At 46.3% G+C, this 19,377-nt stretch overlaps 1 protein-coding gene and 1 long non-coding RNA gene across 3 annotated transcripts in view; both read left to right on the forward strand.

The window, feature by feature from the left end:
• The window catches only part of LOC309337506, a 211,505-nt gene that overhangs the window by 147,112 nt on the left and 45,016 nt on the right, over window positions 1-19,377 (forward strand). The window lies entirely within an intron of this gene.
• CCHCR1 (coiled-coil alpha-helical rod protein 1) lies at window positions 21-18,522 on the forward strand. Of its 2 annotated transcripts, none has more exons than XM_081852521.1 (18): window positions 21-109; window positions 1,112-1,198; window positions 2,599-2,803; window positions 3,986-4,496; window positions 4,814-4,956; window positions 5,052-5,172; window positions 7,118-7,228; window positions 7,659-7,808; window positions 8,333-8,443; window positions 8,618-8,724; window positions 8,957-9,069; window positions 13,834-13,912; window positions 14,471-14,601; window positions 14,973-15,182; window positions 16,498-16,599; window positions 17,442-17,593; window positions 17,677-17,788; window positions 18,324-18,522. In XM_081852521.1, the coding sequence occupies exons 2-18, from the start codon at window positions 1,129-1,131 to the stop codon at window positions 18,422-18,424; spliced, it is 2,529 nt and encodes an 842-aa protein (XP_081708647.1). In that variant the 5' UTR covers window positions 21-109; window positions 1,112-1,128; the 3' UTR covers window positions 18,425-18,522. The 2 variants fall into 2 exon arrangements, with proteins under 2 accessions (XP_081708647.1, XP_081708648.1); XM_081852522.1 differs by lacking the exon at window positions 21-109 and adding an exon at window positions 321-475.

The raw sequence follows: 19,377 nt of genomic DNA on the forward strand, positions 1-19,377 counted from the left end.
GGGTGGGGCGTGCCTTTTGCGTTCGTTTCCTCGGAGCGGGCTCGCGGCACGCGCATGAGCAGTCCGGACTCCGGGTCGGTTGGTGGAGCGTTAGTCGGCGTTGGCGGAGGTTTGAGAGGAAAAGGGCCGCCGCCCCTCAGTGGTGGCGAGTTAGGGCGCAGCGGCTCCCAGAAGCAGCGTAGCCCGTGAGCGGGGATGTGGGAAGCAGCTGACGAAAGGGAGAAATGGGGTTGCAGACGAGGGTTTTTCAAACTGGGGGGGGGTCTCCAGCTGTTTTAGAACTACAATTCCCATCATCCCTGACCACTGGTCCTGCTAGCTAGGGATGATGGGAGTTGTAGTCCAAAAAAAGCAGATGGCGACCCCCAGATTGGGAAACTCTGTTCTAGATGAAGTGAAGCGGTGGTTTTTATGCTCAACTCGAAATAGAAAGCTTAGTCAGCGATGGGAGACTCGACCAAATCTTGAGAAGGAAGTGTATGAATCTCGTTATTTCCTCCAATGGTTTGCAAACTGCCTGCATAAAAGTCAAAAAAAGCTTCCTGGGTCTGCTTTAAGGGACCAGAATGAGAGAGAGTGACCAAGTCATCTTATCTGTCTTTATTATATACGATTTGATGCCAAAATATGCTACCTTGATGGCAATAAGGTGTGAATGGGTTCTAGAGAGAGGCTCCTGTGATTTCTTGGAGAACAGTGCATTATTTTATATTATTATATTTATTAAAAAATCATTATTTTATATTACTTCCGTAAGATGTTAGTAGTATATCGCCTCATTGAGTGCTACTATAGTGGGGTGGTTTCATATGAGTTAGGCCAGGCATGTCTAAAGTCCATTTCGGGGGCCTAATCTGGCCACTGTGGCAGTTTATTCTCTGGGGTAAAATCCTACAAAAACCTTAACAACCTCAATCCTAAAAGAAGCTCAACAACTTCAGTCCTAAAGAAAAGTCAACAACTTTGGTCGGCCCCCACGGCCCTTCATCAAATCTGGCCCTATTTGAAAAAAGTTTGGACACCACTGAGTTAGACCTTGTGTTTTAGAGCTTGGGGTTCAAGCCTGAAAATATCAAGTTAGCTTAGGTAAACATTTCTGTATCTTTTGAAGGACAGTGACTTGGGACCATGGACAGAAGGAATGATCCAGACAGACGGCTGAACCCACCGGCTGCATTCAGAGGTTCAAAGCCCACTGGTAAAGCAAGAGCAAAGTTATTATCTCAATTCCCCACACACTGATTTTTAAAATATTTGCTGCCTGCTTACGATGCAAAGAGAGCACAGCCAGTTATCTATATCTTGCTGGACTCTGGATATTTGTAAAGTACATGGGGCTGCCTTTGGAGACTTCCCAGAAACCTCTGTTAGTAAAAAGTGCATCTACTAGGTTACCAAAACCAGCCATAGAAGACTCATCTTGCCAGTTCTTAAGCAGTGAAGCTGGTTTCTGGTCACAACTGAACATGATAGTTGTTGTGTATAAAGACCAAATGGCTTGTTACTTGGCTATTTGAAAGGCTGCCTTTATTGTATGAATTTGCCAAACTGTCATCTGAAATGACTCCTGCCATGATTTGAAGTTAGGCAATGCATGACTGAAGTGAAGGTTGTTCCAGCATTGTCAAACTGATCTTCCCCCATATCTTTTCTCTCTATCTTTCTTGTGCCAAGCATAGGGCCTGTGCATCATATTCATTTATATACAGTAGCTGCCAACAGCACTGTTTCAACATTTGGACCGATACAAACTGCTTTAGGAAGCATTATTGTCTGGCAAGTGTGATTTAAAAAAACTAGCAAGTCATAGGAAAAGGTAAAAAGACCCCCTGACCATTAGGTCCAGTCGTGACCGACTCTGGGGTTGCAGCGCTCATCTTGCTTTATTGGCCGAGGGAGCCGGCGTACAGCTTCCGGGTCATGTGGCCAGCATGACTAAGCCGCTTCTGGTGAACCAGAGCAGCGCACGGAAACGCTGTTTACCTTCCCGCCGGAGCGGTACCTATTTATCTACTTGCACTTTGACATGCTTTCAAACTGCTAGGTTGGCAGGAGCAGGGACTGAGCAACAGGAGCTCACCCTGTCGCGGGGATTCGAACCGCCGACCTTTTGATCGGCAGGTCCTAGGCTCTGGTTTAACCCACAGCACCACCCGCGTCCTAGTTGGGCCTTAAATGTAGATGGTGCACAGTTATTCACATTTCGGAATAAGGAAGGGTTTTTCAACTAGTCTCTGGAGCAGCACCTCTTAAGAGCAGCAAATATTGACAGGCGATAATGTTTACATGGTAGTGCAAAGCTTCACCTGTTGGTTTTTGCATATCAAGATATTGTTAAACGCACAAGGCAAGCCAAGCTACCCCTCCTCCTTTTCTAGTCCTCACCCCTTCTTTGCAGTTGTTAACCATGTTTGGTGAGAATTTGGGTTAGCTTTGCACAACTTCTGCTAGTATGAAGACCAGTTATGTGGATCTGCCTTCTGCATCTCGATTATGAATGGTTTCCTTTCAGTGAAAGTTTTCCAGATCACCCTATTTCCTTCACTTAAACACTTTCTAATGGAGCTAGGTGGCAATCTGCTGTCATTTCTTCCTTAGGGCCAAAGGAGTTGATCCCACCTTCCCATTTCCAGAGCAGGTCAGCACCACCTCTAGCTGTCTCTGCTACAGTGCCCTGGGATGTCCCTTGCCTTCCTAACTATGAGGCAGTTGAACTCAAGCGAGAAAACCAGAGATTGAAGGATGAACTCCACAGATGGGCCACAAAGGGAGACAAGGCAGAAGAACCAGGAACCAGAACCAGGTGAAATGACCCCTACAATTTCCCCCTTTCCTCTGATCCATTTCACCCTATACCACCCAATTATGAACATTATTTTACTTATTTAACGGCATTTATAGACCAGGTAATCAAAAAACAGAAATCTCTAAGCAGTTTACATAAAATAGTGCAAAAACATTAATCAAAACACAGGTGAAATAAACAGAATGTAAAAACAAGCATGCTTAATAAAAATACAGTGGTACCTTGGTTCTCAAACTTAATCTGTTCCGGAAGTCCGTTCCAAAACCAAAGTGTTCCAAAACCAAGGCGCGCTTTCCCATAGAAAGTAATGCAAAATGGATTAATCCGTTCCAGACTTTAAAAAACAGCCCCTAAAACAGCAATTTAACATGAATTTTACTATCTAACGAGACCACTGATCCATAAAATGAAAGCAGTAATCAATGTACTGTACTATAAAATAAGTAAGACAGTATTGTAGATGATAAAAATTAAAATTATTATTTTTTTCTTACTAGCACTGATGATAGTCATTGTTTGGACTGCAGGGCTTTTATCCATTTCCGCAGTCACACAATCAGTAGCTTAACTGGGTTCCACACAGTCACAAAAACAAATTAACCAAAAAAGCCTCAAAAACAAAAATGCAGAATAAACAGCAAAAGCAAAAGCATCAAACTTAATCCGTTCCAAAACATTCAAAAACTAAGATGCGGCTTCTGATTGGAGTAGGTGCCCTGGAAAGAATAGCTGACAGCCGCATCAGACGTTCAGCTTCTGAAAAACGTTCAAAAACTGGAACACTTCTGGGTTTTTGGCATTTGGGAACCAAGGCGTTTGAGAACCAAGGTACCACTGTACATGTTTTCGTAGGTTTGCAGAAATAAAAATAGATTTTATGAGACACTTCCCTTAACTTGTGGTTCTCCACTGAAGAACTGAGTACAATGAGAACTGAGAGCATCTCCTGCTAGGCACATTGTACCCCAGCTTTGCTCTATTTGCTGTATCTCTCTGGTGCTCTTCTCCCCTTTTCCCCGGGAATCATTCCATATACTGGAGTTCAGCTTGTGACCAGCTCACTCCTTGAACAGCAGCTCTTAGAATGGAAACACCCTGAACTTTTGAACTAACTAGCAAGACATAAAATAGTGCCCCCTGGAGGTGGGAGGACTTTATGACAAATTCTTTCTCTTACAGGTCATTGGATAGAGGAGCTGAGCCCTCAGGCGTATGTCACACCTTGGCCATGTCCCAACAGGCCGAGGTCATCTCCCACCAGCTCCACGAGATCCAGCGACTGGAGGCAGAGCTTGCTGCCTTCCGAGTTGCCTCAGCCCAGCAAGAAGCAGCAGCGGCCAGTCGAGAAAACACCCTCTCTGACCTTCAGAGTGAGCTTGCGATACTAAAAAACCAGAGCAAGGCAGAGGCTGCTGGCTTGAAGGCAGAATTGGAGGAAGTCAGGAGCAACAGCAGACTGGAAATTGAGGCTCTCAAGGTAGAGCTGGAGGAGCTTAGGAGGCAGAGGCGCTTGGAGGCCAATTCCCTGAAAGAGGAGCTGGAGTTGACCAAGGAAAGGTCCAGACATGAAGTTGGGCTGGCGCGAGGAGAGCTGCAGGGGGCCCTTGAGAAAGCAGAAGCTGAGCAGAGGAGGCAAGAGGAAAGGGTGCGAGAGTGCCTAGAGACAGTGCTCAAGGAGCACCAGGCGGAGGTGAGTGCTCAAATGAAAGCATTCTGGGAGAAAAAGTTGTTTTGAGTGGGTGCAGAATAAAAACTTGGATTGGCATCTCTGCTAGATAAGTCTCTGCAAGCGGTGGAGAGTGGCGGTCCCACAAAGGCTATTGTACTCCAGTTCCCACCAGCCTTAGACAGCAGAGCCAGTTGTCAGGGGTAATGGGAATTAGAGTGCATCAGCTGTTGGTGGGCTGCAGGTTCTCCATTCCTTGCTCTAGGTTTTCTGGGAGAGTAGTGTGAATAGCAGGTGGTCGCTGCTCACCAGGATATTAGCCTCTTCCCCTCTTTCCACAGTTGTCCAGGCTTTCTGAAGTCCACGGGGCTGAAGTTGCGTCCCTGAAGCAGCAGCTGTGGGCACTCCAACAGGATTTGGGGGCTCAGCAGAAGGAGGCTGTCCAGTTAAGGGAGAAGAGAGACGTTCTCCAGAACCAGCTCAGGTGTGATCACTCCTCCAGGTTCTTTTCCTCCGAGGGCCCACTGGGGTTGTCTCCAGGCTGTGCCAAAGGCAACCCCTCATATTTCTCTCCTTCAGTGCAGCTGAGGCAGAGCTGGCTTCCCAGAATGCTTCGCTCCTGCAGCTGAAGACCTATGTTGGGGAACAGGAGTCAAAGCAGCCTAGTGCTGAACGGGACCAACTTATGAGCAGAGTGCAGGTGAGACCTGGGGGCTTTTCAGACATGGACAGTTAAAGGTAAAGGGACCCCTGACCATTAGGTCTAGTCGTGGCCGACTCTGGGGTTGCGGCGCTCATCTCGCTTTACTGGCCGAAGGAGCCGGTGTACAGCTTCCGGGTCATGTGGCCAGCATGACTAAGCCGCTTCTGGTGAACCAAAGCAGTGCATGGAAATGCCGTTTACCTTCCCGCCAGAGCGGTACCTATTTATCTACTTGCACTTTGACATGCTTTCAAACTGCTAGGTTGGCAGGAGCAGGGACTGAGCAACAGGAGCTCACCCCGTCGTGGGGATTCGAACCGCCGACTTCTGGTTGGCAAGTCCTAGGCTCTGTAGTTTAACCCACAACGCCACCCACGTCCCACACAGCAGCTAAGTGATGATGATGATATTTTATTATTTATACCCCACCTATCTGATGGGGTTGTCCCAACCGCTCTTAAGTGTTGCTGTTGTGCTTTTAGCTACAAGTGGAATACCAACTTTGCTTCCATCCTTCTGGAATCCAAATAACTATCCTGTTGCCCTTTCTCCAGCTTCAGATGGGGGTGGGTGGGGCTTGAGCCGTAGTGGGCCAATGGTGAGAGCACTTTAAGACTTCTGATTGTTCCTAGCCATACCTTTACCTGTCCCACACTTGGCATTACATATCACATCAGGAGAGGGGCAGATGGTCACGGTTTGGGGGAAATGGACTTCCCAGGCCAAGTTAGGAACCCTACCAGGCCTAATTTCACCTGCATGCCTGAGGTTTAACTCCCAACCTCAGAAATGGCTGGAGCAGTACATACAATCTACTGTAAGGTTACCAGATTTTTTTCAAAGAATCCGGGGACACTTTTTTTTTGAAAAGAGGGAAAAAAGTTATTTTTTAAAAAGTTGGGTTTTTTTAAAAAAAAGAAGAAGAAGCAATGTCTTCTCTTCTGTGGTCTCCTCTGTCGCGCGGCCTTCCTCTGGGCCCTGGCCTGCTCTCTTGGAGTGCTAGCCGCAGTGGAGTAGGCTCGGGTTGGGCCTGGGCTCGGCCACGTGTCCTTGCCCTCCCAGTGCTCTCCTACCTCTTCTCCTCAGCAGCGGCGGTGCAGCAAGGTTGGGGCTCCCCTCTTTTTTCTCCTTGCTCTTTCTCTCTCTTCCTTCTCTTTCTCCTCTCCTCCTTCTCCCTGCGTCGGCTCTGGGGTTTTCCTGGCCCTGGAGCGCTGCTGGGCAGTCGGCCGGGTGGCTGGGCATTATCACTCTCGGCTCAATTTGGGTCGTGGGAGGGTCAGCGGTTCGACCAGTTAATGCGCCGGGCATCCCCGGTTCCCCCTCAGCAGTGGAAGTCTCAGCAGCCCAGAGCCAGTCTGGTAGCGCAGTTGGCTCTGGCTGGCTTCAGGAGCTGCTCGCTGCCATGGCGCGCACCATTTTGCCTCGCCGGAAGTCCCCATATGATGTGTCTTGTGCCGTTGAACCAATCATGCAACTTTCGTTCCCTGCTAATAAATCTACAGCACTTAAAATATAAATCTGGGGACATAAAATGAAATCCGGGGATAGGTTTGTAAATTCAGGGACTGTCCCCGGGAAACAGAGACATCTGGTAACCATAATCTACTGCAGAGTTGCTTGATGAATCACCAATACCTGGAGAAATGGTGCAAACTGTTCTACTGTGCTTTCTAAAAAGTCAGATTTTCAGAGTTCAGGGGAGTGGAGAAAGGAATGTTGAGCACAGAAAACAGGAATGGAATACTTTGTTCATGACAGCATGCAGATACCCCATAAAAAGTGAGAGAACAAAGTGTGGCTGTTCCACATGAAATGCCCAGTATGGAAGCAGCCCAGGATAGGAAAGGTAACACAAGGCACTTCAAATAGCAGAGCTCCTTTTCTTCTGCATGGATTTATGAGTATGCAGTATGACTGCAACATTACTTTGCTCCTATTTCAGCAACTGGAAGAAGAGAAGGATGCCCTGAAAATTACAGCTGAGCTGCTGCAGGTTCGCCTAACTTCCCTCAGCGATATTCTGACGCTACAGGAGATGGAGCTCAGCAAGAAGGTAGATACATTTGAGGACAGTGATAGCGAAGAATAGTAGCCTTGTGGGTCCTAAATAGTAATTACAGAACTGCAAACTACCGTATTTTTTGCTCTATAAGGCTCACTTTTTCCCTCCTAAAAAGTAAGGGGAAATGTGTGTGCGTCTTATGGAGCGAATGCAGGCCTCGCAGCTATCCCAGAAGCCAGAACAGCAAGAGGGATTGCTGCTTTCACTGCACAGTGATCCCTCTTGCTGTTCTGGCTTCTGAGATTCAGAATATATTTTTTTCTTGTTTTCCTCCTCCAAAAACTAAGTGCTTCTTATGGTCTGGTGCGTCTTATAGAGCGAAAAATATGGTATTCAAAATAGCTCTTTTGATTGACTGGGTATTGGGTACACACCCACACCCTTCTTAAAAGCTGTTTTATTTCATGTTTGATCTTTTCAGGTGCAGCTTGAGGATCCTCTCCGGCCTGAATCATCTCAGAAATGGCAGTACCTGCTGACTCGGTGGCGGGAGAAAGTATTTTGTCTCCTGGTGCAGCTGAAATCTCAGGAGCTCAGTCACAGGGATACCACCAAAGTGCTAGAATGGAAGGTATGTGCTTGATTTGAGGGAGGGGGCTGTGTTGGAGTGGAGCAGGGAGAAGCTGAAAGCCCAAGCTCCTAGGTAGGTTTTTTGAAAATGGAGTGTGGAAGAGCATGAGAGTTGTGAGCCAGGACTCCTGGATTCTCCAGGAGGGGAATTCAAACTTTCTGTGAGGATTACAGAGATATCTGAATTCATGCTAGTTGTGGAGGAGCCTGGAAACTGTTATCAGGCTAGTAAAAAAATAAAAGTTGCCGGCTACCAACCAGACTATCAGAAGAGGGAGAAGTCCTTGAAGATACCTGCTATCTTTCTACTTTGATTTCAGATGAAATTATTATTATTTTTAAATTTTATATAACACCCTATACCTGGGGGTCTCAGGGCGTCTCTTGAAAGCAAGCAGGTTGGCAGAAAATGGGTGAAGCAATCTGCCGCTCTCCTTTAAGTTTGCTTGCTGTGTTGTTAGCAGGCAAATTGTTAAATTCAAAGCTTATGTGGTAATAAACCAGGTCTTAAATTTCTGCCTACAGGTCAAAGAGCTAGAAGGTGAAGTGGAGTCCAGAGACCAGAAGGTGGCACTGTTGCTCCACAGCCTAGAAGACAAATCTGCTGAAGCTGATATGGAAAGAGTGAGAAACAAAGTAAGTTGCTCTCATACGCCCCTTGCTCAAGAAGACTAGTTTAGAAAGGGGCACATCCTCTTCCCCATTAAAACAGGCTTAAGAGCTGAAGAGTGGAGGAATCCTTGACAAGTGAGTTTAGGGCCTTTCTCTTTCAGGGGGAAGTATTGCTTAGAGCTTTCTCATTCCTTCCAGACTCTGCAGGCAGAGGCATTGCGCTCGAATGATTTGGCACAGGATCTTCAACGGAGGGCAGAGACCGCTGAAAATGCCCTTCGGGGCCTGGGGGATTTTGTCAGCAGGTAACTGGGAAAGACAAAGCAATAATGGTTGGATTCCCCCAGCTCTGGTCCTCCAGGTATTGAGGACTGCAGAGAGCCTGAGAAAGGAAAGCCCAAAGGCCATTTATTTGACACCTCCAATTTACAGAAGTCTTCCTGCTCCTTCCTTGCTCTTGGCTAACTTTCATTTAATGGTTTTTACTCCTCCTTTTAAAGTCCAGGCTAAGATGCTGTGTCGTCTTCTGCTCCACAGGCTAAGCCAGCAGCTGACTGGACAGGAAGAATCATGGAGAGCAGCCTTGTCTCGCCTCATGGGATTGGGAAACAGAGTTGCTTTCGCAGCCAAGAGAGTTGACACTGTCCAAGGTAATGGTGGAAAGCCATTTTGCAATCTGGACATTATACAATCTTCATCGCTAAGCCCAAATCTTGATATTCTTGATATTGACCAACATGAGACTCAAATTACTTCCATATAACTAGTGAAGCTACGTGAACCATAATATAATCTATTTACTTTGTTTGCCTTGTTTTTATTTATGAGCTAGGATCCTACCCTCACGGTGGTGGATACACACTTGAAAATATGCAGATGGGGTACTTGCTCAGATTCCATGTAACAAGAAGGTCAAACCATGACTTAGCATAGATCTGTGGGCTGTCAGAAAGGAGATTGTGGTTGCTTTGGTCCTTTGGCTGCTGTGAGGCAAGTCATGGTTTGGCTTTGTGTGGCATTAGAATCAGGGCTGAAACGAAGGATTGTTCAGGAACCTGCCTATTTGCGCTAAACTGGTTTGATTTAGTGTTATGTGTGAACCAGGTCATTGTGTGCTGAAGGCCTCCTTATTCATTCTGTGCCTCGTAAGTCTGGGGTAGTGGCCTCAAGGTTGGATTACTGCAATGCACTTGTGTAGGGTTTCCCTCGCACTTGATCTAGGAAACAGCAGTTGGTGCAGAGTACTTCAGCACAGGTGCTGTTAGGCATGAGACCCTGTCAGCATTATAACACCTCTGCTCAGAGATCTGTGCTGGTTGCTGATTTGCCTTTAGCAGTTTGGAACCAGTTCACTTGTGGGATTCTCTTACCCTGTATTTGCCCAATTAACACCTTCGATCTGCAGAACTAGCACTGTTACAGGGGCTACATAATACTTTGAGGATGTGGGTGGTGCTGTGGTCTAAATCACTGAGCCTCTTGGGCTTGCTGATTGGAAGGTTGGCAGTTTGAATCCCCGCATCGGGGTGAGCTCCCATTGCTCTGTTCCAGCTTCTACCAGCCAAGCAGTTCAAAAGCACGCTAGTGCAAGTAGATAAATAGGTACTGCTGTGGCAGGAAGGTAAACAGCGTATCCGTGCTCTCTGGTTTCTGTCATGGTGTTCTGTTGCGAAAGAAGCGGTTTAGTCCTGCTGGCCACATGACCCGGAAAGCTGTCTGTGGACTAAGGCCAGCTCCCTCAGCCTGAAAGCGAGATGAGCGCTGCTACCCCATAGCTGCCTTTGACTGGACTTAACCATCCAGGGGTCCTTTACCTTATTTACATAATACACTTTCCACACTTGTAAGAAACCATTTTTTTAGTGGGGTGGCACCTACATTTTGGAACTTCCTGCTAATTGACACCAGGCCAGGTGCCTTTGCTGTAATTTTTCCAGTGCCTGCTTAAAACGTGTTTGTTTCTACACAAGCCCATCTGAACATGGAAAAGGTTCACTTTTTCCTCAGCTACTGTTGATTTTAATCATGGTTTGCATATTTTGAATAATTCTATTGCTTTATTTTGCATTGTGAACTGCTTAATGTTTTTTTAGAGCAATCAAGTGATATACAAATCTTGTTAAACAAATATATTTTTACGGCAGCCAGCTCAGGTAGTGGATTGCGAGGGAGGGGTGGGCTCAAGTTCCCCTGTCAGTCTTTGTGTGACTTGCCTTAGGTGCTGCAGAGGGCATTGTCCTAGCACCAGAGGTGTTAAGTGGTGTTAAGATATGACTGCCAGTCTTTCTATACACAGAAAGGAGTGGAAGTGCACTCTTGTTCTTTCCCTGAGGCAGAAAAATATATCGGGTCAGCCTGTCAGGGATTTCCTATACCTTTCTTCTGGCTACACTATTTTAAGCTCATTGACATTTATAACTACAGTCAAACACTAATTTAGATGGTTGCAGACAACCCCTTTATTCTTTATGATCCATATGTTAATGAATTTCACAATAGTTAAAGTGATTTCCTTTTTGTCATCGCTAGATGTTGCTCTGTTCACATAATGTTCCCTCCCAACATACCAGACATACTTCAGATTATTTTCAGAGACTCCACAGACAACCTTTCCCCTCCCCTCCAATCTCTCAGCTGCCTTATCTTAATCCACAGTTTTAACAACCCAATATTGTGCTATGCATATTTTAACTTTTAAGTAGAAGAAAGGTCACACTGAGTTCAGTTGAGATAATTTCCATATAAGTGTGACTAAGATTCTGTTCTCTCTCTCTCTCTCTCTCTCTCTCTCTCTCTCTCTCTCTCTCTCTCTCTCTCTGCCCTTTTTTGAATGGGACTGACAGGACTGCCTGAAGCTTTAGCCCTAAACTGTAACTCTGTTCACACTTTGGCGCAAGCCTCACTGAATTTGTCCCTGAACTGGCACACACTTAGGCCGTCAAAGGGATTGTCATTCTGTTAGCAATTGTAAAGGTTTCTAATAGAGGTCACTGCATCTTCGCTAAGCTATAGTTCCCACAATTACCGTATTTTTCGCTCTATAACACGCACCTGACCATAACACGCACATCGTTTTTAGAGGAGGAAAACAAGGGAAAAAACATTCTGAATGAAACAGTGGATGTATCATTTTTGGGCTTCATGCTGTGGCCACAGACATGTGATCTGATGGTGAATTTGGGGTGACCCAATGCCAAAATCCTGAGAATTCCTGTGGATCCATGCTTTGTAACCACGTTTTTGCACCACTGCAGCCCCAGGCAACAGTGGGTGCGTGATTTTTTTGGTGCAGGCTGTAGCCATGGACATGCTATGTGATCTGATGGTGAATTTGGGGTGACCCAATGCAAGGATCCTGAGAATCCCTGTGGATCCATGCTTTTTAACCACATTTTTGCACCATTGCAGCCCCAGGCAACAGTGGGTGCATGATTTTTTTGGTGCAGGCTGTAGCCATGGACATGCTATGTGATCTGATGGTGAATTGGGGTGACCCAATGCAAAGATCCTGAGGATCCATGTGGATCCATGCTTTTTAACCACATTTTTGCACCATTGCAGCCCCAGGCAACAGTGGGTGCGTGATTTTGGGGGGGCAGGCTGTAGCCATGGACATGCTATGTGATCTGATGGTGAATTTGGGGTGACCCAATGCAAAGATCCTGAGGATCCATGTGGATCTATGCTTTGTAACCACATTTTAAGTGGGGAGCGAAGGAAAAACAAAGAAGGGACATTAGAGGGGTGTGCAGAGAAGCAGCTGGCTAAGAATGCAGGAGAGGGATTTAACGGGAGGGAGGAAAGAAAGGCAAAAGTTTCCCCCCACCCAAGCCAGCCATCTCTCTCTCTCTCTCCCTCCCTCCCTCTCTCTCCCTCCCCCCTCTCTCTCTCCCTCCCCCCCCCTCTCCCTTCCCCCCTCTCTCTCCCTCTCCCCCAGCAGCACCGGAGCTTGCCTGGAGGGGAGGGGCTTTCCCTGCTCTTTGTTCCGTTTCAGCAAACACAGCAACGAAACAGAGGAGGGTGGGCAGTAAGACCCTGAGGCAGAATGCAGGAAAGCAGCCGCTTCCTCTTTTCAGTTTTCCCTTTTCCTTGAAGCGTGGGGATTTGATTTTTGCCTGGTTTTTCGGCTCCAGGGACCACACATTCGCTCTATAACACGCACAAACATTTCCCCTTCCTTTTTAGGAGAAAAAATCTGCGTGTTATAGAGGGAAAAATATGGTATTTTGGGGAAATCATGATCGTTAAAGCAGCATAAAACTGGTAAGTCTACAGTGTGCTGCAAATCCCTTTCAGTTTAAAATCCCTACAGCAGGACTGGGGAACCTTTGTCAGACCGAGGGTCACATTTCCACCTGGGGGCCCTATGCCTGTGGCGGGTGTTACCAAAAAGAAAAATTAGCGGATCCATGAGTGTAAATTTCGCCTTTGCACAGTAGGCTGATTTCTTCACTCTGTCCTCTAGCCTGCATCTAGGAAGCAAGAGGCATGATTAAAACTCAAGGATGCATTCTAGCCAGGCAAAAGCTCTCAAGGACTGTTTGAAGCAGAGCCTGGGAAGGATGAGGTGTGAAGAGAGTCTCAAGGACCAGATAGAGGCTTAGAGGGTCATCTTTGGCCCCGTGGCCTGAAGTTCCCCACCCCTACCCAGTAGCTTTTCACCTCTTTGACCTATTCCTGTTATTTCTGCAACAACTGTTCATTGCCATCGTTTTCAAGGCTTCAGAGACACGGGGGTTCAGCATGAAGTATGCATGTTTTGAATGAATGTGCAAAAACCAACAACCACCCAGAACCCAAACTCAACGATTATTTCCATACCTTAATATGCACACTTTATTTCAGCACTGTACTTGGGATTTCTGTTGCAGGCCCCAAACATGTATCTGTTTTGGCAGGTAAAGCCACAAGGGCCCATGATAGTCTGCACTATTAAAATATAATTCTTAATTTGTGGAGTCAACATGCACCTCTCTCCCCCGCCCCTGCATTCTAAATGGAAATTGTGGTCAGCATACATATTTTCTTTTTGCAACATGTTTTCATAGGATCTTCAGTTCTACTTACCAGTGGGATGATCACCTGGACTGTTTTTGTGTTGTGTTTTGCCTCCTTTATATTATAAAAACTAATACGTTTGCTTCTCTTTAACACTAAAGTCTAGAATAGGAGCAGCTAAACTGTGACCCTCTAGACATGAATGGATTACAATTCCCATGAGCCCTAGCCAACATGACCAATGGTCAGGGATGATGAGAGCTGCAGTTTTGCAACATCTGGAAGGCCACAGGTTCCCCGCTCCTAGTATATAAGCAGCCAAGATCCCAAAATGAACTGCTTGCCTAGATTTCTTCTTGTTTTTTAATAGCTGATACACTTCTGTCAATGAATAACTGAATAATTATGGCTTACAGGGTTGGTATGCCAGAAGATAGCACTAGCCAGACTTCAGCAAGAGGAGAAATCTTGCACCACAAGATCAGACGATGAGAAGTAAGTTCAAAACTCTAATCTCAGTACAGGCTCTGAAGAGTTGGTGACTGCGTATACTTCTTCTTTGAAAGGACAGAATGCTTTGCGAAATGGTCTTCACCACAACGTTGCTATGCTTAAGTTTTCTGCTTTGTATACAGAAACTAAGACAGAAATAATAGACATTGCCTATGCCATTTCAGTTCCAGTCCATTCAAGACTTTACCCTTTGAATAGCTCAGTCTCCAGTTAAGAGAATCTAGTATCTTCTGTGTTAGAGCAGAGACGGCAAAAGTTGGGGATTAAAGTCCCCGAGTTTCTAGGAATAGCATTTGGCTTTTGTAGGGTAGAGCTGGAAGCCAAGGTCTAGTCCAACAGCAAAATATCTAACTGAATCAAAGGCAGAGTTGAATGATCTCAGGGACTTGGCCCAGCCTTGTGGAGGAGTGGGATTCTGGCAACAACAACTTTTTGGCTAAGCAGTGCAGCCAGCCAAAATTTTACCCCTGTGCGATTGAAACACTTGAGTGTCCAGGGTTACGACTGAACTTCTGATCTCTCTGGCTACTTCCTCCCCAGGATTCAGCCATCTTATGAAGACCTTCAAGCTGAACTACAGATGTTGCACAAAGAACGGGATCAACTCTCACTGGAGCTTAAACGTGGGGCTCAACTCATAGAGAAGAAAGTGGCTGAAGCAAAAGAGCAAGGTGACCAACTCTGGGCCCCCTTCTCACTAAGGTGACAAAGCTGTATCTGTACCATTTAAGACCACAGGTGAGGGTTCACCTGAACGAATTCTCCATACAGAACAAATTTCCTGCACTCAGAAGACCTAATGTCAGCTAGTACAGGTTGAACCTCTTATTCTCCTGCTAGTTTACTATGTGCAAGGAATTTGTGCGAGGAATTATTTTCAGTGAGTCACCACCTGCAGTAAGATGGTCCGGGCACAGAACTAGGCCCTACTGTCAGTGAAAGCACCCAGAAACTAGGTGTAGAGAAGCATTGGGGAGGTGATTTGGGTATATTGGATTGCTTGGCACTGCCCTCAACTGACTGTCTCCCCTCTGTCCTACAGCGGAGTTTGAGCTCAGGAAAACGAGGGAGTCATTGCAGAGCCTGCAGGAGGCACTGGAGGCAAAGACACTGACGGAACAGACACTGAGGCAGCAACAGGAGGCCACAGAGAAGCAGCTGGAGGCAACCTGCAGCAACCTACAGAGGAGTGAAGAGGCTGCAGAGAGTTTGAGGCAGGAGCTGGGACAGTTAAGAGCGGAGTATGAAAGAGGTATCTTAGGGACATGCTGCATTTTTTCTGGGGAAGGAATGATTAATTTCAGAGGTGAGGCATGATGAGCTTTTAAATTGAGAAGTAGAAGCATGCATATGTACTCAGTACTTGGTTTGGGCCCCTTTTGCATCTATTACTGCCTCAGTGCTGCGTGGCATGGATGCTATCAGCCTGTGGCACTGCTGAGGTATTATGGAAGACCGGGAAGCTTCAATAGCAACCTTCAGTTCTTCTGCATTGCTTGGTCTCATGTCCTTCATCTTTCTCTTTGCAATGCCCCACAGATTCTCTATGGGGTTCAGGTCAGGCGAGTTTGCTGGCCAATCAAGCACAGTAATCCCATGGGCATTGAACCAGGTTTTGGTACCTTTGGCAGTGTGGGCAGGTGCCAAAGTCCTGCTGGAAATGAAGTCAGCATTCCCATAAAGCTCATCTGCAGAAGGAAGCATGAAGTGCTCCAAAATCTCCTGGCAGATAGCTGCGTTGACCCTGGACTTAATGAAGCACAGTGGACCAACACCAGCTGATGACATGGCTCCCCAAATCTCTTTTCTGATGAGAGCAGCTTTTGCATCTCATTTGAAAACCAAGCACCCAGAGTCTGGAGGAAGAATGGGGAGGCACACAATGCCAGATGCTTGAAGTCCAGTGTGAAGTTTCCACAGTCTCTGTTGATTTGGGGAGCCATGTCATAAGCTGGTGTTGAATTACTGAAATAAATGAACTTTTCCACAATATTCTAATTTTCCGAGCTTCACCTGTACTTGCCTTCTTCAAATACTTTTGCTTCAATGGAGTATATTATTGAACTATGATGATGCCTCTCACTTGCCTGGATGGAGAGAGGTGGGTGTGAACGGAAACCCTTGACTCTGGTATATCTGACTTCCGTTGCATGTTTTTTTCACCCACTTTTGCCTCTAGCCATATCCAGTTTGTCCACCTGGCCCTGCCCACCACCATGTGGCACGAGCTGAAAAGGGTTCTCTACCTCTCATCTAGCTCCTGGTAAGCCACCATTTGTGGCTGTAGGGCTGCTTTTGGCTTGGTGAGTCTGGGCCTGCATTTAGAAAAGCATAGAGAGCTGTCAGTGATCAAATGTGCAAAGGGTAAGGGCTGTCCAACAAGAGCAGAAGCCACTGGATACTGAAAACGTGAGAATGCTTATAAATACAGTTAAGAGTCAGAGAAGGCACTGCCAACTGTGAGATTTGATGCATGACTTCCTGATACAGTACTGTAATGAGCAAGGCATTGTGGGATGGGGGGCAAAAACCCTGCCTATTGTCATTTTCATGCCCTTTCTACATAGCCCTGCAGGAGAAGGTAACTGAAATTGAAACGCAGATGCGCAAGGATCTGTCAGAAATGGAGAGAGGGCTCAATGAAGCACGGAGGGAACACACAAAGGCAGGTGAGCAGCACAACAGCTGTACAGGCAACGACTGATATATACGTATATGTATCTGCACACATCACAGTGACTTGGAAGTGGCTGGGAAAGGGGGGGCGGGTATAACGGGCATATGCACGCTCTGCCGTCACACACAATAACCTGTGCAAATTGCGGATTGCCTGTAAATGGAAAGAGGCTACTGGGGGATGTTTTGGTGCCTGAGGCAGAAAATCCAAAAGGAGTCTTCTTTTGAAAACATGTGTATTAAATAACAGGCACTTTTGTTGACAAAGATTTGGCATCTGATTCACTCTGCCTAATGTAGAGTCAGTATTGAGGGCCACAGCTCAGGGATAGATTATATACTTTTATGCAGAAGGTCTCAAGTTCAGCCACTTGTATTTTCATTTGGGGAAAAAGTCACTAGCAGCAGCAGGACTGGGAAAAATCTGCCTGAAGGCTGATAGTTGTTGTGACATGCAACAATCCCATGTCTGCAACAAAAGGTGGAATGGAATCTCCCAACAGCATCTGTTTTACATGCAATTGGTCCTAGGTTGAATCCCTGACATTTCTAAGTAGGGCTGAGAAAGATCCCTGCCGGAAGCCCTGGAAAGCCGCTGTCAGCCTTTGTGGATAATACTGAGGCAGATAAACAAAGGGGACTACCTTAGTGTATAGCTGCTTCCTGTGTTCCTAAAGCAGTTGCAATAGATGACACTGATAGCTGGATCAGTGGTTTGACTCTGCATAAAGTAGCTTTGAGTCTGCTGCACTGCAGGCGGAGCCAAACCTTCTTTACTCCCTTCTCTGCTTCTCATCCCTCTTTTGATCCTCCCTCCTGCTTTGTGTGTCTGCAGTGGTTGCCCTACGCCAGGCTGAGCGACAGGCAGCAAGAGACAAAGCTCGCAGCGACGAACTTGCCAAGCTGCAAGAGTCTGCTACGCAGCAGGAAATGGCACAACTTGAAGGACGTCTGCGGGAGCTTGAGAGGGACAAAAATCTGCTGATGGTACGTTCAAGGAGTGAAAGCACATGGCTTCCCCATATTGGTGCCTGTGGCATCCATCAATGTCTGTCTCTTTCCATGCACAGGCTACCTTGAGGGAGGAAGGGCTGTTAGTCCAGCATCGACAGAATCGGCTTGCAGCAGTCCAGGGCTCAGCAGAATCAACTGAGAAGACTGGATCTAAGCCTCCATCTAAAGGTATAGGGTGGGATCCAGTGAATTGCATCAGCAGAACCCTGGGCAAGGGCTTCGGCTTGCAAAGCAGGGCTCCCCCCCCACTTGCTCCCACCAAAATTGACCCCAGAACTGCTGAAATGCTTGTGCTGACAGAACATTCAACCTACTATTCCACCACACTTTACAGCAGCAGGCAGGCTTCAGAAGAGGCTATGTGCAGTTCTGTTCCCCAACATGTTGCTGCTGTTCTCTGTGCCCTCCCCACAAGCATCTGTCTGAGGCAACTGCTTCATTCTGACTAATAATAGGGCTGGCCCTGATAATAGGGAAGCTTGGGATGTCTTGCTACATCCTACAGTTGGCAGGTGTGCCATTTCCCTTCCCACAATCCCTTGCTAGTCTTTTAACTGCCAGATATAGAAGCCTTCTAGTTTCTGTTCTTCCCTATTCTCAACACTCATCCCAGTGGTCAGGTTAAGAGCATCTACTTCGCTGGCATTCTCCACTGATTTCCATCACTCCATGATCTTATGGGCTTTTCTCCCTCTTCCTACAGAGTCTCTGTTTGCTGTGCTGGATGACCTACAGCTACTGGGTGCTGCTATACTGGGAGAAGAAGCAGCAGACAAAGAGAGAGACACCAGCAAGGGCACTTAAGTATAAATCCCACCGGGGGAAGAAAAATCTACTTGGAGACGCCAGGCCGTGGAAGTGGATAGAAAGATGTTTGTAAATAAAAATTATTTTTATAGGCACATAGACATTTATATTGGAAGTGTTCTTTTAAAAAATCTAGTCTCTAAAACACATCATTACCTCCCACATCTCATTTCCTCCCTACCAATCTTGGTTGAGGGCTTCTTATATACACTGTTGATGCAAACCACCCACTAACTGCGCAAGATACGTATATTCTTGTGTCCGGCCTAAAAAATGTTCAGGGTAGTTTACAATGCCTTATACGATTAATACAATATGGGTGGTTGGGTAGCTAAGCTGGATGAACACAATTACTCAGCAAGAGTATATAATGTACAAAGGATGTGAAATGGAGAGGCAGGGCTTGGCTAGTTTGAGACGTGTACAAACGTCACTTATAAGTATAGAGAGCTTAAGGCACATCTCTCTGCTGCGTAACTGCCAGTTTCATTTGTCTGTTTTCAATATGACCCTTTGGGTGTCCCTTTCAACTCAGCTGTTTTCTGATTCTGTGAATGCAAAACGACACTTCGTTCTTCTTGTGAAGTCTAGCTATAAAACAGCAACTGAGTTAGAAGACCACCTCCTCTTTCAAGCTGTGTATGAATGTTGTTGAAAAACACTCCCTGAGCCAGATCTGCTCTATGGGCCCACAGTGATGCCAATGCCCCAGAGAGACGACTCCTGTGGCATAGTTTTAGCAGATGTAATGCAAAGGCAGGCCTGGCCACAAGTGAGGAACATATAAACTGGGATTCATTTAATTATTATTTTATTTATTAAAAGTGTTAGTTGTTTTATCTTGCCCAGGGCAACCCAAAGCAAGTTAAATCCAAACAAGTAGACAACAAACCCCCGCAGATTCCTTTAAACCAAGAGGAAAGAGAAATTCATTAAAAACATCCCACCAG

The sequence above is a fragment of the Podarcis erhardii genome, assembly GCF_964252035.2.
Source record: "Podarcis erhardii genome assembly, chromosome: 2".
Taxonomy (NCBI): domain Eukaryota; kingdom Metazoa; phylum Chordata; class Lepidosauria; order Squamata; family Lacertidae; genus Podarcis; species Podarcis erhardii.